The 23,827-nt window shown below is 41.5% G+C and overlaps 1 protein-coding gene and 1 non-coding gene across 3 annotated transcripts in view; one reads left to right on the forward strand and one right to left on the reverse strand.

The window, feature by feature from the left end:
- Positions 1-138: 138 nt before the first annotated feature.
- vash2 (vasohibin 2) overlaps positions 139-23,827 on the forward strand; it is a 36,255-nt gene continuing 12,566 nt past the window's right edge. The window contains exons 1-7 of one of the 2 annotated variants that reach the window (XM_030405260.1): positions 139-204; positions 1,952-2,379; positions 12,552-12,640; positions 12,785-12,841; positions 14,507-14,581; positions 20,318-20,555; positions 20,669-20,812. In XM_030405260.1, coding sequence (XP_030261120.1) covers positions 2,059-2,379; positions 12,552-12,640; positions 12,785-12,841; positions 14,507-14,581; positions 20,318-20,555; positions 20,669-20,812 — 924 coding nt within the window. In that variant the 5' untranslated portion in view covers positions 139-204; positions 1,952-2,058. Of the gene's footprint in view, positions 885-1,951; positions 2,380-12,551; positions 12,641-12,784; positions 12,842-14,506; positions 14,582-20,317; positions 20,556-20,668; positions 20,813-23,827 lie in introns of both variants that reach the window. The other variant, XM_030405259.1, reaches the window with a different exon arrangement.
- On the reverse strand, positions 16,095-16,167 carry trnat-ugu (transfer RNA threonine (anticodon UGU)). The gene has a single exon. It is a non-coding gene; the product is annotated as a tRNA-Thr (tRNA).

Raw genomic sequence — 23,827 nt, forward strand, 5'->3', positions numbered from 1 at the left:
CAGAATATCCCATTTGTTGCAGATATATCACTTGTTGACGCCTTCTTCTGTCAAAACCCACCAATCAGAGAGGGTCATCATTTCCAAATATGGTAGCGCGTACTCTCCAGCCCGCCTCTCTTTGTTGACTCGACCAATCAGAAGCCGGCGATGGTTGGTGGCTACCGGGGATACGTGCAACTGAGTGATACAGGAGGACAGAAGGTAGCTAGTAGGACCGTTTATCCCTAATGATTTCATCATGTAAGGGATTGAAGGAGCGTTCTTTATCAACATGAAGCCGGATTTTCTGGGAAGATAGTTGATACCGAGGCGCCGTGCAGGCTGCTAACGGGGAGGAATGCGCAGAAGAGGTCATTTTATCGGACTGGGCTGGTGGGAGGCAACGGCCCCCGCAGTGTAGTGAGAGTGCTAGTGTCAGCTAGCTAGCATAACAGAAGGACTTCCGGATTGCATTTTCAAAATAAAAAAAGCCGCGGCGAGAGCAGGATGCGTTCGGTCGAAGTTTCTGATACATTGCTTTTACTGACACAGTTGAGACTCTCACAGAGGAAGAAGTAGTGGATTTATGAGCATACTTCAACGATTCGTAGCACTTTATTCTTTATAAACGCAAGATCGAAAGAAGTACCGCTTTTATTTTAGTGGAATCTTCTGCATCCCCAGCCCAGCGGTCGTTAGCCCTCTTGCCACCTTGACACATACGAGCCGGGGTGAAGTTACAAAGCCTCGAACCAAAACAAGACTTTGCAGCCTGTGGTGGATAACGACGCCTTGTTATGAATGGGACCTACCTCGTCTCGGCTTGTGGTTTTCGAGTCAAATGCCTTTTTAACCTTAGCATCCGTTGTTCATCTGAAATCGGAGCCCCGGTGGAAAATACGGTACGGTTGTGATAATAACTGTTGGGATATTTCAGTGGTTGCTCTCACGAAAAATCCTTCATATCGATAAGAACTTGTGTGTGTGGTACTGACTATTGAGTTTTGGAGACCTTTTTAAAGTTGCGGTTTTAATTTCGTTTATGCTGTCAATTGTGTATAGTTTTCAAATAAATAGCATGTCCTTTCTACATACCGGGTAGCTACATTTTAAAGTGGCATTATGTAGTTTTTGGGAAGAAATCAAACTCAGAATTTTATGAGGTAATAATAGAATTTCAAAAAAAGATTCATTTGTTCCTTGACTGAATAAACAAGCTGTTCTCAGAGAAAAATAAAGTCCCTAGAGCACTGCTGGCAGTGTCCGCCACATATAGCTAAACAAAGTAAAACAGTATGAAAATGTGTTGTCCTTTAGTTTGTTTATTCAGAAATCACCTTCTCTTCTGATTAAAATTCCTTCACTCAAAACTATGTAATGAACCTTTTAGTCTTTTGGCATCACTAAAAGTCCTGAAATCGTTAATTTTGTTATAATCTCTTTAAACCTTATCCGGTAAGCTGGTTATTTGGCTACTTGTGTGATTCTCATTGTTGATTAAATCATGTATTTAATAGGATTCTGCCTAACACCTAATCACAGTTTGTTCTGTGGGTCATCTTGGAAAAAAAATATTTCTCTGCACAATATTTAGATTTTGCTGGCATGTATATGCTGTTTGCATTTATTGGATTTCTATGAAAGAAATCAATCATGATCGTGTGGTGCCACACTGAGAGGGCTTCTGCTTCCCTATAGGGATTTGTTGTCGTGTTGTCAAGGCTTCATACTCTCCTGTAGCACCATCGCTCCTCTTCTAAAATAGAAAAGGCCCAGATCTGTTTTGGATGCACCTCCTCGGCGGGAAGCACCTTGTGTTTAAAAAGAATTGTAGCTGTTATGGAAACATGTTTAAGCACTTTTGTGTGCTTTTGAGAAACCATACTTTTACTGCATTGCAATCCTGATTTGAGAACTCAGAATGTATTCTGGTATGGATGAAGATTTTGGTTTTTTTTCCCCTGCCCAGGTTTGCCCTTTAAGATCAACATGTACTGTCCGACAGTGACAAACAAGGAGAAGCCCTTGTAGCTGGAGGAGGATTGCCTGCCCTAACTTTTCCTCCTCCTGGGATCAATGACGGGACCCAACTCCCCAAGCCGGGCCGGCACCGCCCCGGCCAAGCTGAGCAGGCATGGCCGGTCCAAAAGCACCAGCTCACACTGCCTCCTCCGCTGCAGCACCCAGGAGGATTCCTCCGCCTCTCCCCTGAACAACAGCTCCAGGTCCCCTGGGGACGAAGAGGAGAAGGATGGAGGGGTTCTTTTCTACGTTAACAGGACTGGCTTTCCCATCGAGAGTGCCACCTGGGAGAGGATGTGGTCCCATGTGGCTGCTGTGCATCCCGAGGGACAGGAGATGGTGGACAGGATACGAAATGCTGCGTATCTGCCCAAGGTAAGGCAGCTATGATTGATTCATTAACCCTGAGTGTTTGAAGTTTTCAACAAAAAAACACTTCATGAAAAAATATTTGAACTGAATTAATTGAATCAACCAAATTCCTACCAATAACGATGCAAAAACATTATTCAGTATTGGTTGAATTTAAGTCACGAAAAGTGAACAAAACTGGACATGAGAGGTGTTGACCGCAGCAGTATGATTGACGTTGATGGAAACACATTTATTTCACCTGACTCTTTATTAAGGATTTCCCTCTTGCAGTTCTCTATGGCTGCTGCATTGTAAAGGCATGTAAAGTTCTCTGCATTCTTTAGTGTTGTAGTGACCCTGTTACGCTGGTGTGACAAGACAGAATGGATGAGTTAGACAGCTGCTCAGGTTTCTTCCTGTTTGCTGACTAAAGAGTAGGCACTGGCTATATGATGGGACCAGTTTTCAGTGTGTTTGAGATGGGTGATCAATAGGGCTGCCCGATAAATCGAATTTTCACCGTCATCGCGATTTGAACATGTGCAATAAACACATCGCAAAAGACTGCCTGACACCCGATGAATAAGAAAAATCATTTTGTTTACCTGCACAGTGAGCATGCCAACATTTAGCCTATCAGACGGAGCCCTGCATACAAGGGCCAATCAGATGAAGCCCCAGCTAGCCGTTAGCTACCCTGACAAAATGAATCAGCATAAGTTTGTTGGTGATTGCCAGGTTATGATGGCTGAGGTAGGAGAGAAATGCGATGAAAATGTGGTCGATGAAGACCTTGTGGTGAAAAGAAACAGCATTTCTGCTATATGGACTTATTTTGGATTCAGGAGAGTAGACGCGTTACAAACACAGGTACTGTGTAAAACATGCCGAGCAGTTGTTGCAACTTCTAGAGGAAATATAATCCAACCTCCATCACCACCTGCAATACAACCATAAATCAAAACTAACGGTAGCCATCATTTACTGTATAGTTAATAATAAGCAAACTTCAGTATTTGTTTATTTATCGCAAGTTATATCGTCATCGCAATATTGAACAGTGTTATCGCACATCGCAGATTTTCCTCATATCGTGCAGGCCTAGTGATCAGTTTACGCTTGCAGCTGTGTGTACATGGACTCTTATATTCCACCAATAATCAGAATAGACACCCAATCAGAATAAATATGCCTCATGTAAACACCTAAATCAGAAGAGACTGGTCCAACCTGGCCTGAACTGAATTAATTTTCAATCAAATGCAGATGGGTGGTGTAATCTTTTGATATTCCAATTGATAGGAAAATATTCACCATGTAAATGCTTGATGATTGTGTCTCTGTGGTTGTAATATTATTCCTCATGTGCATGCTCGCCCCACTTCTTCTTCTCTGTGATATTTCCAGTAGATTAGAGGCTTTACAGCAAGTGGATCCACTTTAACCATGATAAAAAAAGTCATATTGTGATTAATTGCTTGGGGCATGTAAACACACATCTTTATCAGATCACTTTTGAGTTTAAGTTGGAATGATATTAAACCGAGTGAAGCAATATTGCCACTGTAAACACAACACTGTCCTGCTGTGAGAGGGTTGCTCCTCTGTTCTTAAGAGCAAATGCAGAGTGTTCTGTTCTTCTATCTATTGCTTTCCATTATCACTTAAAGCTGCAGTAATTGATTAGTTGTTAACCCAACAATGGATTGTCAGCTGTTTTGACAATCAATCAGTCGGGCTAAGTAATTCTTTGAGAATAAACTGTTACATTTCATATACTAAACAACAAATCAATTTATGGAGAAAAAAAATCATAGATGATCAACAGTAAAAGTAACTGTCTGTGGATAATTTTAAGTCTATAAAATGGCAGATAATAGTTTTTTTATCTTCGCCCCGCATATTAATTTTGAAAGCAGCAAAATCGTTGCAAAAAACGGGTCCAACAATGAGTACTGTTCCAGCATCAGTGAATGGCTTTAAAATGTCTCCTAGTCTGTGTCTGGGATAATAGCTGTCTGTGTAGAAGTGTGTGGGTGTGTGTGTTCACAGTTTCATGGCCTAGGTGTTAATGTCAACCTGTCTTTGCGCTCTGTTTCACAAATACACCCTCTCTCAGGTGCACACTCACATACTCACACACACAGATGCATCACATTACCATGACAACAAGTGTGCTAAATTGGGGCGCCACACCTGTCAACTGCTTTTTGGATTTTTCTCAGTGTGTGAGAGTCACTGTGACGCCTGACTCACACACATGCCAAATGCACATTACATTATACACATTACATCATAACAATTCAGCTTTAAAAAAAAAAAAAAAAGATACTGTATGTATGCTTCCTGAGAAACATTTAGGAACTGAAATAACACAAACAGGTCAGAGAGTGACTGAAAATTCATGTCTCGCATTAAAAACAAAACCCCAACTGCATTTAAATCCCTATCCTGTGACGTGTCCTTGAGTAAAGGCATCAAAACCCAAACAGCTCCAGGGGTGTGCTGCGGTTGTTCAGCTGATCCTGAAGCCTGGCTGCCTTGTCGGAAATTTCAGTGCAACAAAGAGTGATCTGTATAGAAGAAGAATCTTCTGCATATCATTTACAACGTCTTTAGCTTTACATAACAGACGAAAGAACTTTAACCAACTAATATCTGACACTTATTACATCACCACAGTAAACATTCACAACAACGTAATCACCACATTATCATGATTGATAATCACAGGATTGTTGAATTCTATTAAGTGACAAAACACCAAACATTTGCCTTTTCCAGCTTCTTAAATGTGAAGAGCTGCAGCTTTTCTCTCCTCCATATTGTTGTAAATTGATAACCTCAAAGGGTCAAATCAAGCACACAGCATAAATTCAGCATATATAACTAGCTCTAACTTACATGCATATCTGTAAAATGTAATAACAACTGTACTAATATCAACAACAGTACCCAAAGTAATTGTATTCCTTATTGACTGAGTAAGCATTGTTGGTGTTGAGCGACTGGTTCTTCTGGGTGGCAGAAATGGCGTCCCCACTCACATGATACACATCTTTGTGTGCAGCCAGTGAGGCCTCTCAGCCCAGATTTTTCTCATAGTTTTCCCGTCAGTGATTTGGATGAATGCTTGTTGTGTTTCAGGCTGTGGAGGAGGGAATCTGCTTGTTGTATAGCTCGACTAATTGGCCATGTGGTCATTAATGACCTGGTTGGCTGACAGTGCCAAATCCCTTACTGTTGCTCTGGACAGAAGGACGGCAGGAGGACACACACGCGATCACAGACACTCGTCTGTTTTGTTTTGGTCATACAATATAACTTTTTCAGATTTAATGTATCAGTTGCTCATGAATATCATTATACAGTTTGAGCCAACTGTAACTGTGAAGCTTCTTGGAAGCTTTTCCAGTAGGAAAATACAATATGTCACTGTAGGAGTGTGAAAATAGTACCAACCAGTTGATAATATGCAGCCTCTACTTATAATGGATTGGATTTGTATGGCGCTTTTCTAGGTACTCAAAGCGCCTCACAGGTTTCCAGGTTCCATTCATTCACACACAGTCATACTGGTGGTGGTAAACTATGAAGTAGCCACAGCTGCCCTGGGGCAGACTGACGGGAGCGTGGCTGCACATTTAGCGCCAACGGCCCCGACCACCACAAACATACAGCAGTCACATTCACACGAGGCAAGGTGAAGTGTCTTGCCCAAGGACACAATGACCATGACCCAATTGGCAGGGGCGGGGATCGAACCACCGACCCTCCAAACATAGGCAGACCCACTCTACCAGCTGAGCCACGGTCACCACTACTTAGGAAGAATCAAAAGGCAAAATACCACTAACAACTATTAACTCAGGCTGCAACTAACAATAATTTCTAATATTTGTTAATCTGCTGATTCTTTGTTTATCTGCCAGTGATTTTCATTTGTAATGGTTCGGTCTACAAAAAAAGTGTGAAAAATGCTCATCAACAGAGCCCAAAGTGAGCCCAAATATGGTCCTTTGTCCAGCCAACAGTCCAAACAACCAAACGTTTCATTTACTTACTAGATAGAACAAGAAGCAGCAAATCCTCACACTTAAGGATTAATAATCCAAATAGTTGGCTACTAATTTTCATTTGATTGACTAATCGATTAATTGGCTGATCATTGCAGTTCTACTAAGAACAACAGCAAGTCTAATCATATTTTTAGAAGAGCATTGTTATGAGCATTCTTTTTATTTATTTTTTGACCATTTGCTGACACATATGTCAAACTGAAAATGCATTTAGCTCTATTTTAAAGTTTTAAAAGATTGGTAAAACAACTTAATATTAAGTGGGTTTAATTTTCAGTTTATCTCTTCTTCAGTGAACAAAAAAAGGTGCCTCAGTAAATAGTGCCAGAGTGCATAGCATAACAACCGGTAATTGCATGCTAGTCGTCAGCGTACTTTTAACTCCTATTTTAACAGACCACCATGTGTGCAAAAATGGGAATAAAATGAATTTGTTTTGCTTTGAATTGCTTTGCTAGGACACTTGCTGTATACAATGTGGTCACTGTATGTGTATACCCGAAGCATCAGTTGGATTACGTTGCAGTGTTGTGTGTTGCTGATATGTAACATGACTCTGGAGTGTGTGTGTGAGTTGTAAGGTGTGAAAGCAGATGGTTACCAACGATACAGTTGCTGTACACTGACCCGGAAAAGCAATTACTTTGCTAATGGGACAAATGGTCTGATTTAAGAAAGAATGCCAAAATGTTCAATCATTAACCTTGACATTGAGACATTGAGATTAAGACATTTATAACAGCTGCCATGTGTAACATTTGATAAATATTAAAATATATGAGAGCAATTTATAAAGTTTCCACAAACAAGAGACTAATGCTTAGAACAGGGTTCGTACGGGTGCTTGAAATCCTTGAAAGTGCTTGAATTTGAATGTTGTGTTTTCAAGGTCTGAAAAGTGCTTGGACTTTAGTTTAAGTGCTTAAAAGTGCTTGACATTATAACTCTGTGTCTTTCACCAAATTGGGATCAGACTGGATAATTAATTTCTGAAGTTTTTGCTATTATGAAACATAATTTTAGATGTTTACAGCATAATATAATGTACATAATTGTGATAAAACGTGAAGAATAAAATCATGAGTATATATATTCCTGTAGATAAGTACTTTACCCCAGCAATAAGGTGCTAGAAAATCTTGAAAATTACCCTTAAAAGTGCTTGAAAAGTGCTTGAATTTGAAAAATGTGTACGAACCCTGTTAGAAGAACTCTGCATCTTACATTGTCAGCCTGGTCAGTTTTGGGTGGGGAAAGTGATAGTTTGCTGTTAGATACTCACAAAGTAAACACTGTAGTATCCTGTTGGTCTCTTTCAAATGGAATTTGGGGTAACTTCAGGTAGACTGAACACAGCGTGTGTCTTTGTTATTGTCAGTGACCAGAGTCCATGCTGCCAGCCTCCATGCCCTCATTAACAGAATTGAAGTCTTGGCACAACAACCAAATCCCTCTAATACAATCTGGGAAGTGGATAATCTGGATACCAACTGGACCAGTGAAGGAAACAAAACAGTAACCAAACTCGTCTGAGCAAAGAACTCTGTCAAAGCACAGCTAGAAAAACTAATCATTCAATTCAAGGTATGTATTAATATCTACAATAAATTTTGTTAAAGTAGAAACGAGTCACAAACCAACACTAGAGTCCCTTTAAACATCACTATTCACTTTTCAATCCTTTCCGAGGCTTTCTCTTTTCAGTTGTTGAATGTTTTAATTTGAAATAAACATTAATCGGGTGCATGGTCACTGGACAAGAGCAGGAACTAAAACTATCTGTACAGTAGATGTTGTCACCAAAGAATTAGGACAACAGTAGTTTTTCACTTCTATAATCCGTCGTAGTTCCATTTTTCTGAAGTCAAATGTTTCTGTTCATGCTGTGACAATAGGATTTTTTTTGGGGGGAGGGCATTAAAAGATTACATGTGAACTGGACATTTTTAGCATTTGCAGCAGGAGAACTGGCTCAACAGCATAGAGCAAGAAAACTATTAATCTTCTGTCTGCAGAGGCTTGTGTGAATTCACCCAATACAGGATACTAATGGCATGTTTTGGATTGGACGTGGATATGTATGGATCCCTGCCAACATGGATTAGTTTAAGACAGATGTGCTCTGAGGCAAAGAATTACAGCCTGCAGCAGTAATCTTCAAGAAGGTGTCGTGTAGTGTGATTACTGTAGTGCTGCAGTACAAGCCAGAGCCGTCAGCAATGAAGCAGTACAAGTTCTCAGGAAAGGGCTGTCATCACATTTTATACAACCACATCAAAAGAACGCTGGCAAGAAACGGGACGCCTCATGTCAAAACTTTGCTTAATAATTTGTGTCTCAGCTGTCTGTCCTGCCAAACACAAAACACAGACACACCCACGCTCACACAGAGTAAGGCACTCCTCGGGATGTCCCGCTCTAAAACCACCTTGACAGCGTGAAATAAGATTTTTCTCTCTCTCCCTCTCTCTCTCTCTCTCTCTCTCTCTCCATCTTCAGCTCAGCTCAGTTGTTTTCTCCACACACACTGAACAAATACTACAGGAGGATATCTAATGGATATCGCCATTAACCTTCCCCAGTTCATAACTTGCATGTTGACAATTATTATTTGTATTACGAGTTTCCTCAAATGCATGTTTGAATATGCAAAAGACACATTTACTTACCAAAAATGCACTAATTTGCGTACATATTCAGAACACTAATCTAACCACTGGATAAAGGTGGGTTCAAAAGCCTTGTTTCATTTTAGGACATTTAGCAGACGCTTTTGTCCAAAGCAACTTACAGTAGTTCATTCATACACTGATGGCCGACGAGCACATCAAGAGCAGTTTGGAGTTCAGTATTCTGCCCAAGGACACTATGACATGCCCACCAGGGGAATTGAACCAGCAATCTTCCAATAACAAGACACTGACTCTACCCCTGAGCCACAGCCGCCCCAGCTTGATGACATATTAGAGTCAAATGTTTAACGTAAAGACTGTTGGATATTTCTTTTTATCACTCCATAAATCAGAAAATACTGTCAGGCAGGAACAAGCCCCCCCACAATAATCAGTTTCCACCATTTCTTTTAGGAATAAAGTTATATAAATCAGGCTGTGGATGATGTATGAACTAAGCCTTCAGTAAAAATCTTTAGAATATAGATAGGAATAAAATTGTAACATTTGGTGTATGTAAGTGCTGCTGAAGTGGAGATTTCTGACTTGTTGGTTTTCTTTCTCCAACTACCTTCTGCTCCCCTTCCCCCATTCCCTTCCAACGCTTCAAAATTCAAACACCAGGAAGGTCATAGCCGATATTACAAGGTCTCTCTCTGCTCTGTCTTTTTGTGTCTCTGTCTCTGGTTACAGTCCCTCTGGTTTTTGTCTCTGCTGATGGCTGGCTCAGGTTGCCAGTCTGGCTGTGGAGTAGAGGGCCAGTGGGAGTAGAAACACACAGCTGGGGGAAAAAAGTGATGAGGAGGGAGGACTGAAAGGAAGATAGAGAAGGAAGGGGTATGACGGAGACTTGAGATGACTAGGAAAGGGAAGGAAACAGGGTAGAGGAGGAAGAGAGAAAGGATAGTAGAAGAAAACAGAAGAGCGAGGGAGGGAGAAAACAGGAAGGGAGGCAGGGACAGATTAAATACCAGTCTAAACTGGGACTGTGAAGTTAGAAGAGGAGGAGTCGCTCATCAACCACTCTTTGTGTTGTCACTATAACACACTCTTGGTTTGCTGATGGGCCAATTACCTTGTTTACACACTGTGTTTTAGCTGCCCCTGTTTCCGTTTCCTCTCTAAGTTCACACAGTTTTAACAGAAAACACTGTGACAGCTGTAACTGAAATAGCTGCCAGAAAATTTCAGGCTACATCAAATTTCATTAGGCGACGGGCTGACTTTCCACCAGAGCTGCTCTCAACAGTTTCTGGGTTTGTGTACAGCGAAAACGTTGCAGTTTACATTAAAAGTGTCAATAACAGTAACACATTTGTAATTCTGTGTTTCTTTTTAGAAGTTGCCCTGCTTGTAAATATTTTCCAAGATGTGAATCTGAACCACAGCTGATACAGCATGCATAAAGGTCCCCGACTCGCTCAAGGACACACTGAATAGTCAGATAGCTGTCTGTGATGACTGTATGTGTAATTTAATCGTTCTGCATTAAAAAATCAAGCTTTTTCGTATGGAAGTTCTGCGCTGAATGTGACTGCAGCAGCAGAAAGATGGCAGCTCAGACTGGCAATCCTCAGTAGCGGAGAGACGAGAGGAGACGACGATAAAAGCGAGGGATCACCAGTCATCTCACTCCCTGACCCAGCAGAAAGCAGCTTTAGAGAGAGAGGGAGAGTGTGTGTGTATGTGTGTGCGTCGTGTGTGTGTCAGCTGATGCTGTATTACGCCTAAGAGAGGATTTCACTACATGGGCGATTATGTGCCACTAAAACCTGCTATTTACTGGTTTTGGCTGGCTGGCAGACTGGTTTATGGACCGAACGACAGTTAACTGGCCTGATTACTAGAAGAGTGACCAGTTGGCTGATTGATTTACTCACTCTGCGACTGACTGACCGACGGACAGGTCGATTGGTTGGACTTTCCTCTGGTTTGATCTGGCGCCTGTATAAAATGAGTGGTCGTGTGGCTAAATGATTCCTATATTGTCTGAGTCTGACTGTATGTTATTTTCTTTTTAAACTTGTGAGATGTTAATGTCCTTGGTAGCCATTAAAAGCTTTTACCGTAACATGCGTGTTTGCATGTGTCTGGGGCAATATATCAATATTACATACCCAACCAAGAGCCTCCATTTTGCCCTGTTGTCTTCCACCTCAGCTCTCTCTTTCTGCTGTAAATAAACAGTGTGGCTGAAACCCACAGGAAATGATGGGGGCTGCTGCTATAGTTCACCCTTCCTTCCCACACACACACACACACACACACAGGCAGCACACAGGCTGCCTGTGTGTCAGAGGAAGTGTCGGTTTGTGTTTTGGTCTGACTCACTCTCTGCCGGTGTGGTCACGTCCTTTTCATGAAGCCACATCTGTGACCTAAGTTTCCTCTCTGAAATAGGTCTTGCTGAGGTGAAGCACCATGGCGGTTTTCACTACTCACAGTGTGGCTGCCTGTTGGCACAGTGAACCGCACTTAACCTCCACACTCTGCCTTAAAGAGTGGCCTTTGTTATGTGTCATTCATCTCTTTTATCATATTAATTCCTGTGGCTACACGCTATTTGCAGTCTAATGCAGATTATCACAACAGGGTTTGTTTGTCTTTTTTTTTTGCAAAGAATGCTATGAGAAAAAATAAGAAACTAGTGCTGTCCCAAATACCTTTCCAGGGGCTTTGAAGCTTCATTGAGAATTAACCGTAAACATTCAGAGCTTTAACAGGAAGTAGGGGCAGGACAGCACTGCTATCGTCCTCAAACCTGTGGTCATTATTTTGTTATTTACTGTGATATTATTGCAATTATGAGTGGAATTTTGAAAGGAAGAGACACATCAGTCCCTGTCAAGATGAGCGAGTGTTGAGCAGTTACAAGTGTGACGGGAGGGTCAACAGGCTTTCCTACATTTCTGCGGATATTAACACACTGACTACTGCAAGTATTCACATTAACTGGTCTCCTGTCTCACTCTCGCGTTTAATTAAAGAGACTGTATTTTTCTGTGTCGCAACCAAGACTGAGGTTCTAATTCTGTTTCTGTTTCACTCTCGTAGTAGTAAAAATGAAGCTGTTTTGGGGCGTTCCACAACTTTTCTGGTCTTTTGTTGCCCCTGTCCCAGCTCTTTGGAAACATGTCGCTGCCATCAAATTCAGAATGAGCAGATATTCACAAACGTTTTAAACACTGTATTAACCAGGTTTTGTTTCATGTATGTTGTACACAGCATTCCAACTCCTTTTGGAGTCACTGTTGTGGTTGACTCGTGTATCCAGTGTTCATTTATCCCAGCAGTAGTGGAACATCAATGAGAGGCAGTCAGTACGAGCTGTAAAGAGTCACAGGACATTTGGAAGGCAGATTTTGAGCTCTGAACGTCACACATGTCGACTTGCTGGAAATAATGTGTACAAATCTCTCTCTCCCTCTCTCTCTCTCTTCAGCATGCTGTTCCCTCGGTCCCAAACTTCAAACCGTCCATGTCAGTCCCAGACTGGTTGGTGGCCGTCCAGAACTACATGAAGGCTCTGCAGTATCCTTTAACACAAACACGCGGCAACATGAGAACAGATGTCATTATGAGAGCCACACCTGTCACTTACACTAACTTCAGGAGCGCTGAACAACAATGAAAATGCTACTGTTACGATACTGTTGTCCCTAACGTTCCCCTCAGATACAACCACACAGGAACCCAATTCTTTGAAATCAAGAAGAGCCGTCCACTGTGCGGGTGAGTGGATTCAGCTTTGAAAACTGCACATGCAGTGTAATTAGATCAACAAAACAACCCACTTATCAGAATCTTAATGTAAACACCTCTTTGTGATTACCTTAACAGCTTTCATTCACATTCATTAATTAGCATAAACATGTTTTACACAGCTAGAAATGTTTTCCTAGTTGGATTTAGTTTAATGAACCAAAAAGAAAGCGGTGTCTTTCAGTAGTGAGTAAAAGCCATATTCTTTGACTGCATTAAAGGTCCTATAAATACATTAATTTACTAACAATGACTACAAATCATTGGGCAGTTGTGGAGGGGAGGTTACAGTGAACCATGTGAAAGCTTTAATCAAGTCTGTCGCCTAAAAATAGGATGTACTGATTAAAGACAGATTCTAATCATCTGATTGAGGAAAACTTAATCAAAACGAAGGTACAACCTCTTCTGCTTTTCACCTTGATTAGATAAACAGTCATATTTGTTCTGTTGTATTTGTTGTCAGTAAAGGCGGCTGATAAATTTGTTTGATTAAAGGGTAGTCTGACTCACAGGACGTAGGCTGTTGGTATAAAGCCTACCATTGTCCATCTGTTTCAGCCAGAATTCTCTTCCCCTTCCGCTCTCTGTTTTACCATTTTCAAAATCCCTGTCTCATTGAGAAACAACTTTAACAACATCTAAGCTAGCAATCCATATGCTGAAAGTTGAAAATTGCCCTAACCCTGATCTGATCGCAAAAACTAAACAGGCTAGCAGCTGTTATGTTGCTGCCAAACATGTAAAACAAGTTCCCCCTGACCTTTATTTGCAGGATCAGCGTTGCATCCGGTTTTCAGCGCTGCCAAAGACTATTGTGATTGGTTTGAAAATACAAACCAGAGTGTTTTTATCCTGTATCAGGATGATGATTGGTGCAACACAGACACAGCTCTGTGGAGACGGCACCATGGTCTAGTGTCGACCACCAAGCCCGACCACCGACCTCCCTGTAGAGAGCGGAAAAATAGCCGTGACCTCACCTATAGTCATAGTGACAGCCGTTTGCTTAATATGAAGGCTTGAACCAGCATGGTACATCAGTGTGTGCTGCGTCGAATAATCTTTAGTTTCTCCAAAATACAGCAGTTGCGGCCCGCCGGGGTAGAATTTGATCACTTCACCTCACAGGTGAATATGGATATGAGTGAAGATGAATGTTGGGGAATAAACTGTTAATTGTAGTATCGAAATTATCTTTGCATCCACTTTTAAAGACATGCACCACTGTAAAACGGAAAGAAATCTGAGATATACTTACAACAAAAAAATATATATATAACAACCTAATGCTTTGAGGTAGTGTGACCTTCTTTAATATCCTTGTGAATGAGTCCCATGAATCTTTTAAAATAAAAATGTTATCTCTGCACCCCCCCCCTCTTTTTTTTCTCCTCGCTTACCCTCACCCTCCTCTCGCTGTTATTCCTTCATGTCTCCATTTGTCCATCCTGTTCGTCTTCTCAACATTCTCCTGCCTCTCCTCCCTCCTACTGCTCTTCTTTCCCTTCGCCTGTTTTCTCCTCCTCCTTCTTCACCTCCTCTTTCCTCTCCCTGCCTTCAACCTCGCTCATCCTTCCAACCTTCTTTCCACTTCCTCCTTTTCATCTCCTCCTCATCTTCCTCCCCCTCCAGGTTAATGGAGACTGCAAGAGAGATGATCAGGGAGTCTTTGCCAATCAAATGTCTCGAAGCCGTCATCTTGGGGATGTATCCTTTCCTGCTCTCTCTCACACACACACACACACACACACACACACACAGCAGTGGGCCAAAAGGTTATTTTGTTATCTGTGGGTGAAATCAATGAGACATGTTGCTCTAATGTTCTAATGCCTCTCCCCACTGCACCCCTCTCCACCACCAGCACCCTTTCCAGCTCTTACTGAACCGTGTTGCCTGGCAACAAGCCCTCTTCCATGTTTAACCCCCAATCTCTCTCTCATACACATAAACACACACACACACGCACGCTCACAAGCTTAGTATTATCTCACAGAGCTTAAATTTTAAAGCAGCAGTCTGTAGTTTTGCTGAATTTCCAGTTTTGTTCACAGATCTGGTCAGTTACATCGTGCAGAGAATGTATTTACTAAGAACAATAAATAGACTAAATAATCCAATCTGTCAAAAAATAATTCCTCTTGGCATTTCTATCTGCAAAGGCCCTACCCTCTGCCTGTGTGTTTTCTAGTTTTGTAACATCACACTTTGATCACTCAAAACCTTTCCCCTAGTTTTAATGATGAAGCTGCTTCGTAACTTCCATAACTGTATGTTACAACATGTAAGTGTGGTGCATCACAACATGGTTGTTTCTAGTAACCAAAATGATTTACAGGTCACTGTGAATCTTCTGAATCAGGAAAGTGTTGGAATGAAGAATATAAAAATCCATTAGCTGATGAATAATGTACAATTTGATTCACTGAACTGTGGAAGAATGGCGGACTCTGGAATAGATTTAAAAGGCTCAACACAACTATTGTACACTAATGAAAAAAATTTAATTATGATTCAATTTCAGCCAATAGAGCCCCCAAATCCTACACACTGGTCCTTTAAATGAAACCAAAGAAAAGACAATAAGGAAGTATAAACTGACTGACAAAAGTTTTCTTTCACCGATTTAAATAACCCAAGATCAGAACTTACTCAAAATATAAATTAACTGAGTCGTCTAACAGTTTAAGACTCAGTATAGTGTTGTCATTGGATTCTTAGACCAGTGACAATCACAATTTATCAGTCAAAGCAACCAAATACCTCTCTTATCAGCTTTGTAGTCTGAAGGTGAGATCCTCGGTGCATTATCAAGGCATTTCCAACAGGATACTAAGCTCTGTCCATATTTAATCACCCACACCACAGGTTATAAAGGAGCTGATGTGTGGTGTGAGCTGCAAACGTGTCAACACCTAAGCAAATTCTCTGTGTTTCTGTGGTCCATTTTCACATGTGCTAGTTTCAGTCTTGCTTTTCTCCAGGGCTGTCAGGGTGGCCGCTGACAGTGACTGTAATTGAGACTGGCTTTAGCCTCAAGATGAAAGGAGCAGAGAAATAGAAAAAGTGGCAAGGGCCCAAGAGTGGAGGGACACACGAGCCAGAGGGAGTGGACGTAAGAGCAGACGAGGCAATCTGTCACATCGACAAGGACAGTGTGTGTTTGTTTAGTGTCACTTTTCACCTGTCCCTGAGGTCAATCAGTACCGAAAAAGGAGGTAGGCCCCAGCGAGAATTGAACTCGCGACCCCTGGTTTACAAGACCAGTGCTCTAACCACTGAGCTATGAGGCCTTACCTGCTGAGAGAGGTCAGCAGCTATCGTTTTAAATGTCAATGACAGAGGAGGACACACCCTTTTGACATACCTGCTATTGTGAAGAGATTGCGATACCAACCCCACCCATTGACTCTGTCAGTCACTTAATGACTGTTCTTCTGCTGGCATCTACAGTCAGTTTATGTGCAAAGACAAACATTAAAGTCATCTTTTTGATAGTTAGGACATTATAGCACTGCGGTCAGACGGATGAATAGTGACCGTTGTCAGCTTGTGGCAGTTGGAGCTGTCTGTCCTCCCGTCTTTGTGTCCGACCTCTGCCGCTGGATCCTTTCCTTCCCTGTTAGCAGTGATCTGAATTCTCTCCAGGATATTCCAGGTTTATCTTGGGCCACGCTATCTCCATGTGTGGGTTTGACTCCTTGTCTCATTGTATTACCATCACTGACTAGTGTTTTGCTAAATAAGACTAGAGTACAAAGCAGCCTCAAGTTGAATAACAAACTTATTCCTGAAGAACTTTTTCATTATAAAGTCACAAAATACTCTATGTGGTTACCTGAGCATTACAGCCATATGTGATTGCTAAAGATCTCCTTCCAAAACCGCCTAATTTGTTCCTGTTTAGCCTCACAAGTGTTTTATGGCTTTTCCATTGGCACGTTTGGCCGTGCCGAGTCAAATCCAGATTCATGGTGAGACCGCTGATTCGCGTGTCCATTACCAGTTTAAATGTGCCAAGTCGTGTATGGAATTCTTGTTAAGTTACTGCTGGTAAAAACCGAACACGTCCTGATTTTCACCCAATTAGCGAAGCTTTGTTAGCTGCTGCTCTAATATAATAGGAGCTGCCACAGTGAGGTGTTAGATGAAGAGCTGCAGACAACAGTCTTTTACTACTCTTCACTTTCAGCTTGCCAACCTGTTGCAAGAAATGCAGTATCACCAAGAGTTATCTTGTCTCTCGATCTAGTTGGCTATCTTCTTGTTCAAGTGCAGTTTTTTTGGTCCAACAGAAGCAATGTGACCCAGCCGTTGGCCTTTGTCGCCACTAGTCCTTTAATGTCGATTTGGTGTGTCTGTCTGATGGAAAAAAATGGGAGATATTCATTGTGAAGAATTTATAGGAAATTAAATTGTATGACCACTTGCAACAAGCTCGATCAGCTGACTTGCTTTAAAACACTATCAAATTGACAAGAGCGTCATCAGTTAAAGACACATCGTCTAGCTGGTAGCCCTGTTGTAATGGAGATTACAACGGGGCTGACCCCATGAGCCAAACCGAGACAAGCCAAGCCAGCGCACGTTATGGAAAAGGGCCAGTAGTGAAGTCAGTGACTGATATTGTGCCAGTCTCTGTCCAGTTTGATGGGGTTGAGGTCAGGGCTCTGTGCAGGGTAGTCAACTTCTTTTATGCCAAGTTGGAAAAAACATTTGTTCGTGGACCTGGCATTGTGTGGGGGACACTGTCAGTTGAAAAACCTAAGCTGTTACTAAGGAAACTATGAACCTGGGGTACTCTTATGATGAGGATGAAGAAAGCACATAAAATACACCTTACATAAAGATGATTTTATGCCTTTTGCTATGTTTTCTTATCTAGAATCTTGCCGCTTTGAAATTGAGGAAGGGAATTTAGAGAGAAACCCGAGGAAGAGACGGGGGAGGGTGTAGAGAGTGTTCAGAGAGACGGTGATATGGGGATGGAAAAAGGGAGAGAAGGAATAAAGAGTGAATAAAGAGTGAATTTAAAAATCCATTGGATTAGTCGTTATTGTAGCCACAGAAGTTTCTCACTAACCTTGCAAAAATAGACCGGTGGAATATAATATTCGAGGGATTTCATGCAGTGTAAGAGATGATTAAAGCCTGTCTGCCGTCAGGATGGAAGCAGAACTCCGCTGTCTCGTTTCAACAGCTGACAGAGAGCTTGATATCATTATTATTGTTACTTCCGTTTCAAAGTAATTAAATGTGTGTAAGGGATTGATGGTGGCCGAAGATTCTATCATAGTGGTTTCTATGGCAACCGAGAAAGAGAGCGACAAAGAGAGAGAGAGAAAGAGACAGAGAGCGACAGAGACAGAGAGAGAGAGAGAGAGCGACAGAGACAGAGAGAGCGACAGAGACAGAGAAAGAGAGCGACAGAGAGAGAGAGAGAGAGAGAGAGAGAGAGAGAGAGAGAGAGAGATCCTGTATGCAGCAGCACATGTCCTCCATCACAGGAAGTGTGTTTGTTTAATGAACAAATCATTAGAGAGGAAGATCACGGTATACTGTGTGTCTTCAGGCTTAGTGTCTGTACTGTCTTGGTGTTTCTATTATTATCTGTTACTAACATCCAGAGTCAAACTTATCACCATAGCAAGTAAAGTAACCCTGTGTGTGTGTGTGTGTGTGTGTGCGTGTGTGCGTTCAGTCTAATTCACCTCCGCTCAGTGGTGAAATTACTTCACTTCTCATCAGGTGTGTGTTCTCCAACCTCTTACAGTAACATTTAGTAACATTTAGTCATTTACACTGCAGACACAATTAAAAACCAGTAATGGCTCAGCGTGAAGGGCTGAGGTTTGTTGGTTTCTTTAGTTCAGGTCTGTGTTCTGCTCTAACAGTGCAGGCTTCTCTACGGTATGAAGACACACACGCAGTCATTGGTACGTGTGTGTGATCAGTGGTCTAGTTGTGTTGATGTTCCTTTGTAAATATTTAATGAAAACACAGCAGTGCTGAGGTGACAGGCAGCCGTTTTGGCCAATGGCAGGCCTCCGTTGGACAGAACAGAGCAGATGGTGGGCTACTAGCCGACAAAGATGCTGTCCAGATCTGTGTGTGTGTTTGTGTGTGTATGTGTGGCTACACAGCCTGCTACAGTTGGATCCCTGTCTGTGTTGAACTGTGCGGTTCACAGCATGAGAGCTGACTAAATATAGACCTTTTTTTTCATTTGGATTCACTGCATGTTTTAAAAATTTCCATCATGAAGTGGACCGGTTTCTGTGAAACGAGCACAAACTGTGAAATCACAGAAAATGCTGTTTCCAACTTGCTTTCTCGCCACAGTATCACTATCTCATTGAGCTGAGTGTTTCCATATGTCTGCATTATGTTTCTGTTACTCTGTTTTTAGACAATCAATTGTCTTTTTCATTCTTTGAATGAAGTTTTACACAGTGTATGTTTTGTATTCAATGATTTTGTCACAGTTAAAAATCTTCCACATTGAGAAATTAGTGTCAATCTGGGTTGTTTGAGTTTTGGGCATTGTGGAGCAGCAGAAAGGAAAGGAGGAAAAGGGAGAAAGGAAAAAAAAGCTGTAAAAAGATGTGGAAATTGTGTAGATGGAAAAGAGAAAGAAGAGAAAAAGAGAGAGGTCAAAGGTCAAAAGTAGCACTTAATTACACCATATCTCCCAGTGAGTCTTTCTAGGTTACCCACACACATATCCTGAACATGTGTGTCATCACCTCCTGAGGCCTCTGTTGGTACCAGACAGCTCATCTATCCCTCCGTTTCTGTTTTTCTTGTTAGATAAGAGGGAACCACAACAATGAATCAGGCAGATTCAGCCAGACAGGAAGAGCTGCACAAACACAAACTTTGGCAGTCACAGTCATTGTTTACCCTGTGGCATTTTCATAGTACTAGCCTTCTGAGATTCAGACTGAATCTGATTTCACATGACTTGAGCTGCTGTGCTGCCTCTGCTGTGACAAATCCAAACAAATACACTTTGACTCCCAGGTCTTTGCTCAAATGTTGTTTTTGTACTTCAGGGTTGCAAATGTGAAGCTCCAGTGGTGCAGTCAAAGTTAGTTCATCTAATAAATCATTTCAAGTGTGAAATATTAAGTATTAATTAAGTAAAACATTTCAGACCAACCCATTAACAACCATCAAACCCTCAAACTAGTTACAGTTTAAATATTTTAGTGGTCATGTTTCCCCCCATCTTCAATGGCAGTACCGCCGATGTCAGGTCTGTGTACGCCATCCTTATTTCTGAATTGCCATTAGTGCCATTAATTGCCATTAGTGCCATTAGTGTAGTGCCACTTAGAGTAGGATTGCCATCCTACACTAAGTGGAGACATGATTTCAGACTCTGTAAAATTACTGTAAAATCGGGTCCAGATCTTTCCTTAATTCCGCTGTGTTGACCAGCTACCTGACCAACGGGCTGACGTCACTCGAGCGTTTCCCCATCAGCTTTAAGACCCAGTTTTCAGGCCACTGCTTCCACCATGTTGTGCTGGGTGTCTACTGCAACGGCCGCTACGGATCACTGGGTATGAGCCGCCGCCAGGACCTGATGGACAAACCACTGACCCACCGCACACTGGGAGAATTGGTGGCTGAATTCGAGAGCTCCTACAAGAGATACCAGCACACCCTGAAGAAGGTAAGAAGGGATGGCAAAGGGGAGAAGAGGAGGGTGGGCATGTGGTATGGAGGTAGGAAAAAAGAATTTGAATCAACAAGGATGCGTTTGATTTCATTGCCTGCTTCTCGCAGGTGAAGATCGGCCTGTATGTGCCTCACGACCCCCACGTCTTCCAGCCAATCGAGTGGAAGCATTTGGTGCTGAATGCTGCGCGACTGGGAGCTCAGGACATGAGGAAGGAGCTGGAGAAACACGGCCGCGACATGAGGATGAAGGTACACACACACACATAGACATACACCATAGGGTTTTATAATAGTTTTTGTTGTGTTGATGCAGATTTTTGCATTTTAAAAACTTTGAATTAGACATTTTTTACATCCTTCAGACCAGTTTCGTAAGATTTCTTAGAGTAAAGGTGCAGCCTGAAGCAGAAGAAGAAAATTGGCACCAGGCTGCCAGAAACAGAAGAAATAAAGACCGCACTCAAACCACAAAATAAATCAACCAGGATGGCAACAACTGAACAGAGTAGAGTGAAAATGGACTGTTTGGGATAAGTGGGACTGAAGTAAAACAGTTGTTAGTGGTACCACTAATGGAGCGGTAACTTGCCAAAATACAACATAAACATGTTATTTCATAGTTCCATACAAAAGACCAAAATGTCTCTCAGTATCGGATCAAGCGGGCCAAACATGACCTTTTAAAAAACTGAAAAACATCAGTTTGAATAAAACCACACAATCATGATGTACACATAAAACAAACAATAGCTACTACTGGTCCCATTTATTAAATTTGCTGCATGTTGGTCAGGTCCACAACTTTTCACTGCAGTTACTTTTCTTCTCATTCATTCAAATCTTATTTGATTTATTCGACCACGAGGTATGGAAGCTCTGAGGGGCAAATGAAGAAGTTGTTTTTCTGGTGATCCATTGTCAAAGTCTGATCTAAATAGTTTTCTCTCCTGTGTTTATGACATGAAGTAATGGCTGGTGGATAAAAGAACATTTTGCCAGAATAATCTTTTGTTCATGAATTTTTTAATTTTTATTTTTTTTCCCAACTGTAAAACTGAAAAAAAAGTTGTTGTTTTTTTCAGGATTTCTTTTTTAATTGATTTATTATGTCCTATGTGAAACCAAGTGAAACCACATTTTTTTCAGGAGAATTTTTTTTCCATGGGTTAAACTGAGGACAAACGAATGTCCCATTTAGAACATGGATTACAGGTCCACTGTAGCATTTTGTGGTGAAAATGAGTATTATAAAAATAAGCACATGATGAGGGCTGTATGACATGAGGCTTGTTTGCACAAATGGAAAAAAAAAGATAAGGAACTTAATGCTTTAAGGAACAAGATTGTCCTCGTGGAACCTTTACCAGGTCAACAGGAGAGAAAAACAATGTATTTCAGAAGTAGAGAAACGCCAAAAGAAAATTGATACTTTACTTGCCCCTCAGAGCTTCCGTAAAGATGAGTTGACCCAACACATGTATTTTACATCACCTTTAATGATTTTAATCTTGATATACTAAATTCTAACTCATTGCCTTTGTCCAGACAGACTACAAGTTCATGTTTCAGCAGGTTGTTTTGTGTTGTGATGATCAGGAACTCGGCATCAGAAAAAAAAAAAAAAACACACTGAGACATCTTTTCTCCTTTGAGACTGAACAAGGGAATACCTTTATTATACTTTTCCGCGAGACAAGAGATGGATGTAGCTTCCTTTGGGCTGAACATGGAATATAAACTGTCAGGAATGATTAAGGGCATGATGAGGAAGGAAGGAATGTGTGAGTGTGTGTCTGTGTGAGGAAGACTCACAGAAGTGGGTTTGTTTGAGGTTAAATGTTTTCTAAAGTCTTGGGGTTTTTATTTCTGCCTTTCTGTGGGGTTGTTTTTTTTGTTGCTTATTCCTGCAGCACATGCTGTTCCATGTTCCATGATGGCTGTATGTGTGTGTGTGTGTGGTACATGTGAGATGCTGGTATGTGGGATGGTGGTTCAGTGTATGTATGGACTGCACTGCATGTCAGCAAGATATGTAGGTCAGTGAGTGTGCAGCTGTCACATGATCACATGAAAACATAGACACACGCATGCAGTCTGGTCAGCTGTGTAGTGGTTTGTGAGACTTTAGTGTAATCTCTGCTGTACCGCGGAGAATGTTTATTATAGACTTAAGAGTGTGTGTGTGTGTCTGTGCTTCTATCTTTATAAGGGCCTAGCTGACTTGAGGCCTCGACAGTATGATCTTTTTGTTTGTTCCTCTCTTCTCCAAAGGGCTGTTTGAGGTTCAAGGCTAACATTACTTTTATGTGTGTGGGTATGGAATGCACTACAGTAGGTCACTGAGTATCTCGCAAGTATAGACTCAAATTGTGTGTTTGTGAAGAACTAACAGTGCCGGACCACTGCATCGAGGACTTGATGTGAAATTTCATGGTTTAATAAATCAAATTATTCAAGTCATATTAAGCAGAAAACTAGAAAGAATGTAGGCCATGTGAGAGGTAGCAAACACACACACACACACACACACACACACACAGACACACACACACACGCACACACACACGCACAGACCCATATATCTATCAGAACCAGATGACCAACATGACCAGCTGTGGAATATAAGCCATTTCCTGACTTTTGCTTATTCGGGGGGGAAGTTGCCATCTGTGTTCATCCATCAGTTCTCCTCTCCTGCTGAGTTCTTAATGATAGCTTCGAATTGCTGTTAAAACACACACACACACACACACACACACACACACACAAGCACAAAAGCTAATTTGGAGCTTCAAAGTGTTTTCTCTACAATCATGTGTCTAAAAAGTTTTTTGCGATTTAGGGAGAATAAAATGTCTCAAACACACACACACACACACGCGTATCCAGTCGGATTGTTTGTTTGTGGTCCCATTCATCACAGTTCCACTATCTGCCCTGCAGCTGAGTAGCAGCAGTGGTTTTTGGGGTCACGCTAGCATCATTTCTGTACAATGAAATGCCTGAAGGAGCTCAGTAGCACTTTGTGAGGGTGTATAAACCAGCATGTGTCCATGAGTGAATGATTCCATTACTTTTGTTTTTCTTTCACCAATAAGAGCACTGACTCATCGACGTAGAGCGGAAATGGTTAATTGACTGTCAGTGTAAAGGATTTGCTACCCCTTTGTGTTTTGTATAGTTGTATAGTGAATATTTCTGGGGTTTGTACCACTGAACAGTTAAAACAAGTAAGTAACACTTTTTGATCTGAAAAATAATTTA

Source organism: Sparus aurata, chromosome 22, assembly GCF_900880675.1.
Source record: "Sparus aurata chromosome 22, fSpaAur1.1, whole genome shotgun sequence".
NCBI classification, from domain to species: Eukaryota; Metazoa; Chordata; class Actinopteri; order Spariformes; family Sparidae; genus Sparus; species Sparus aurata.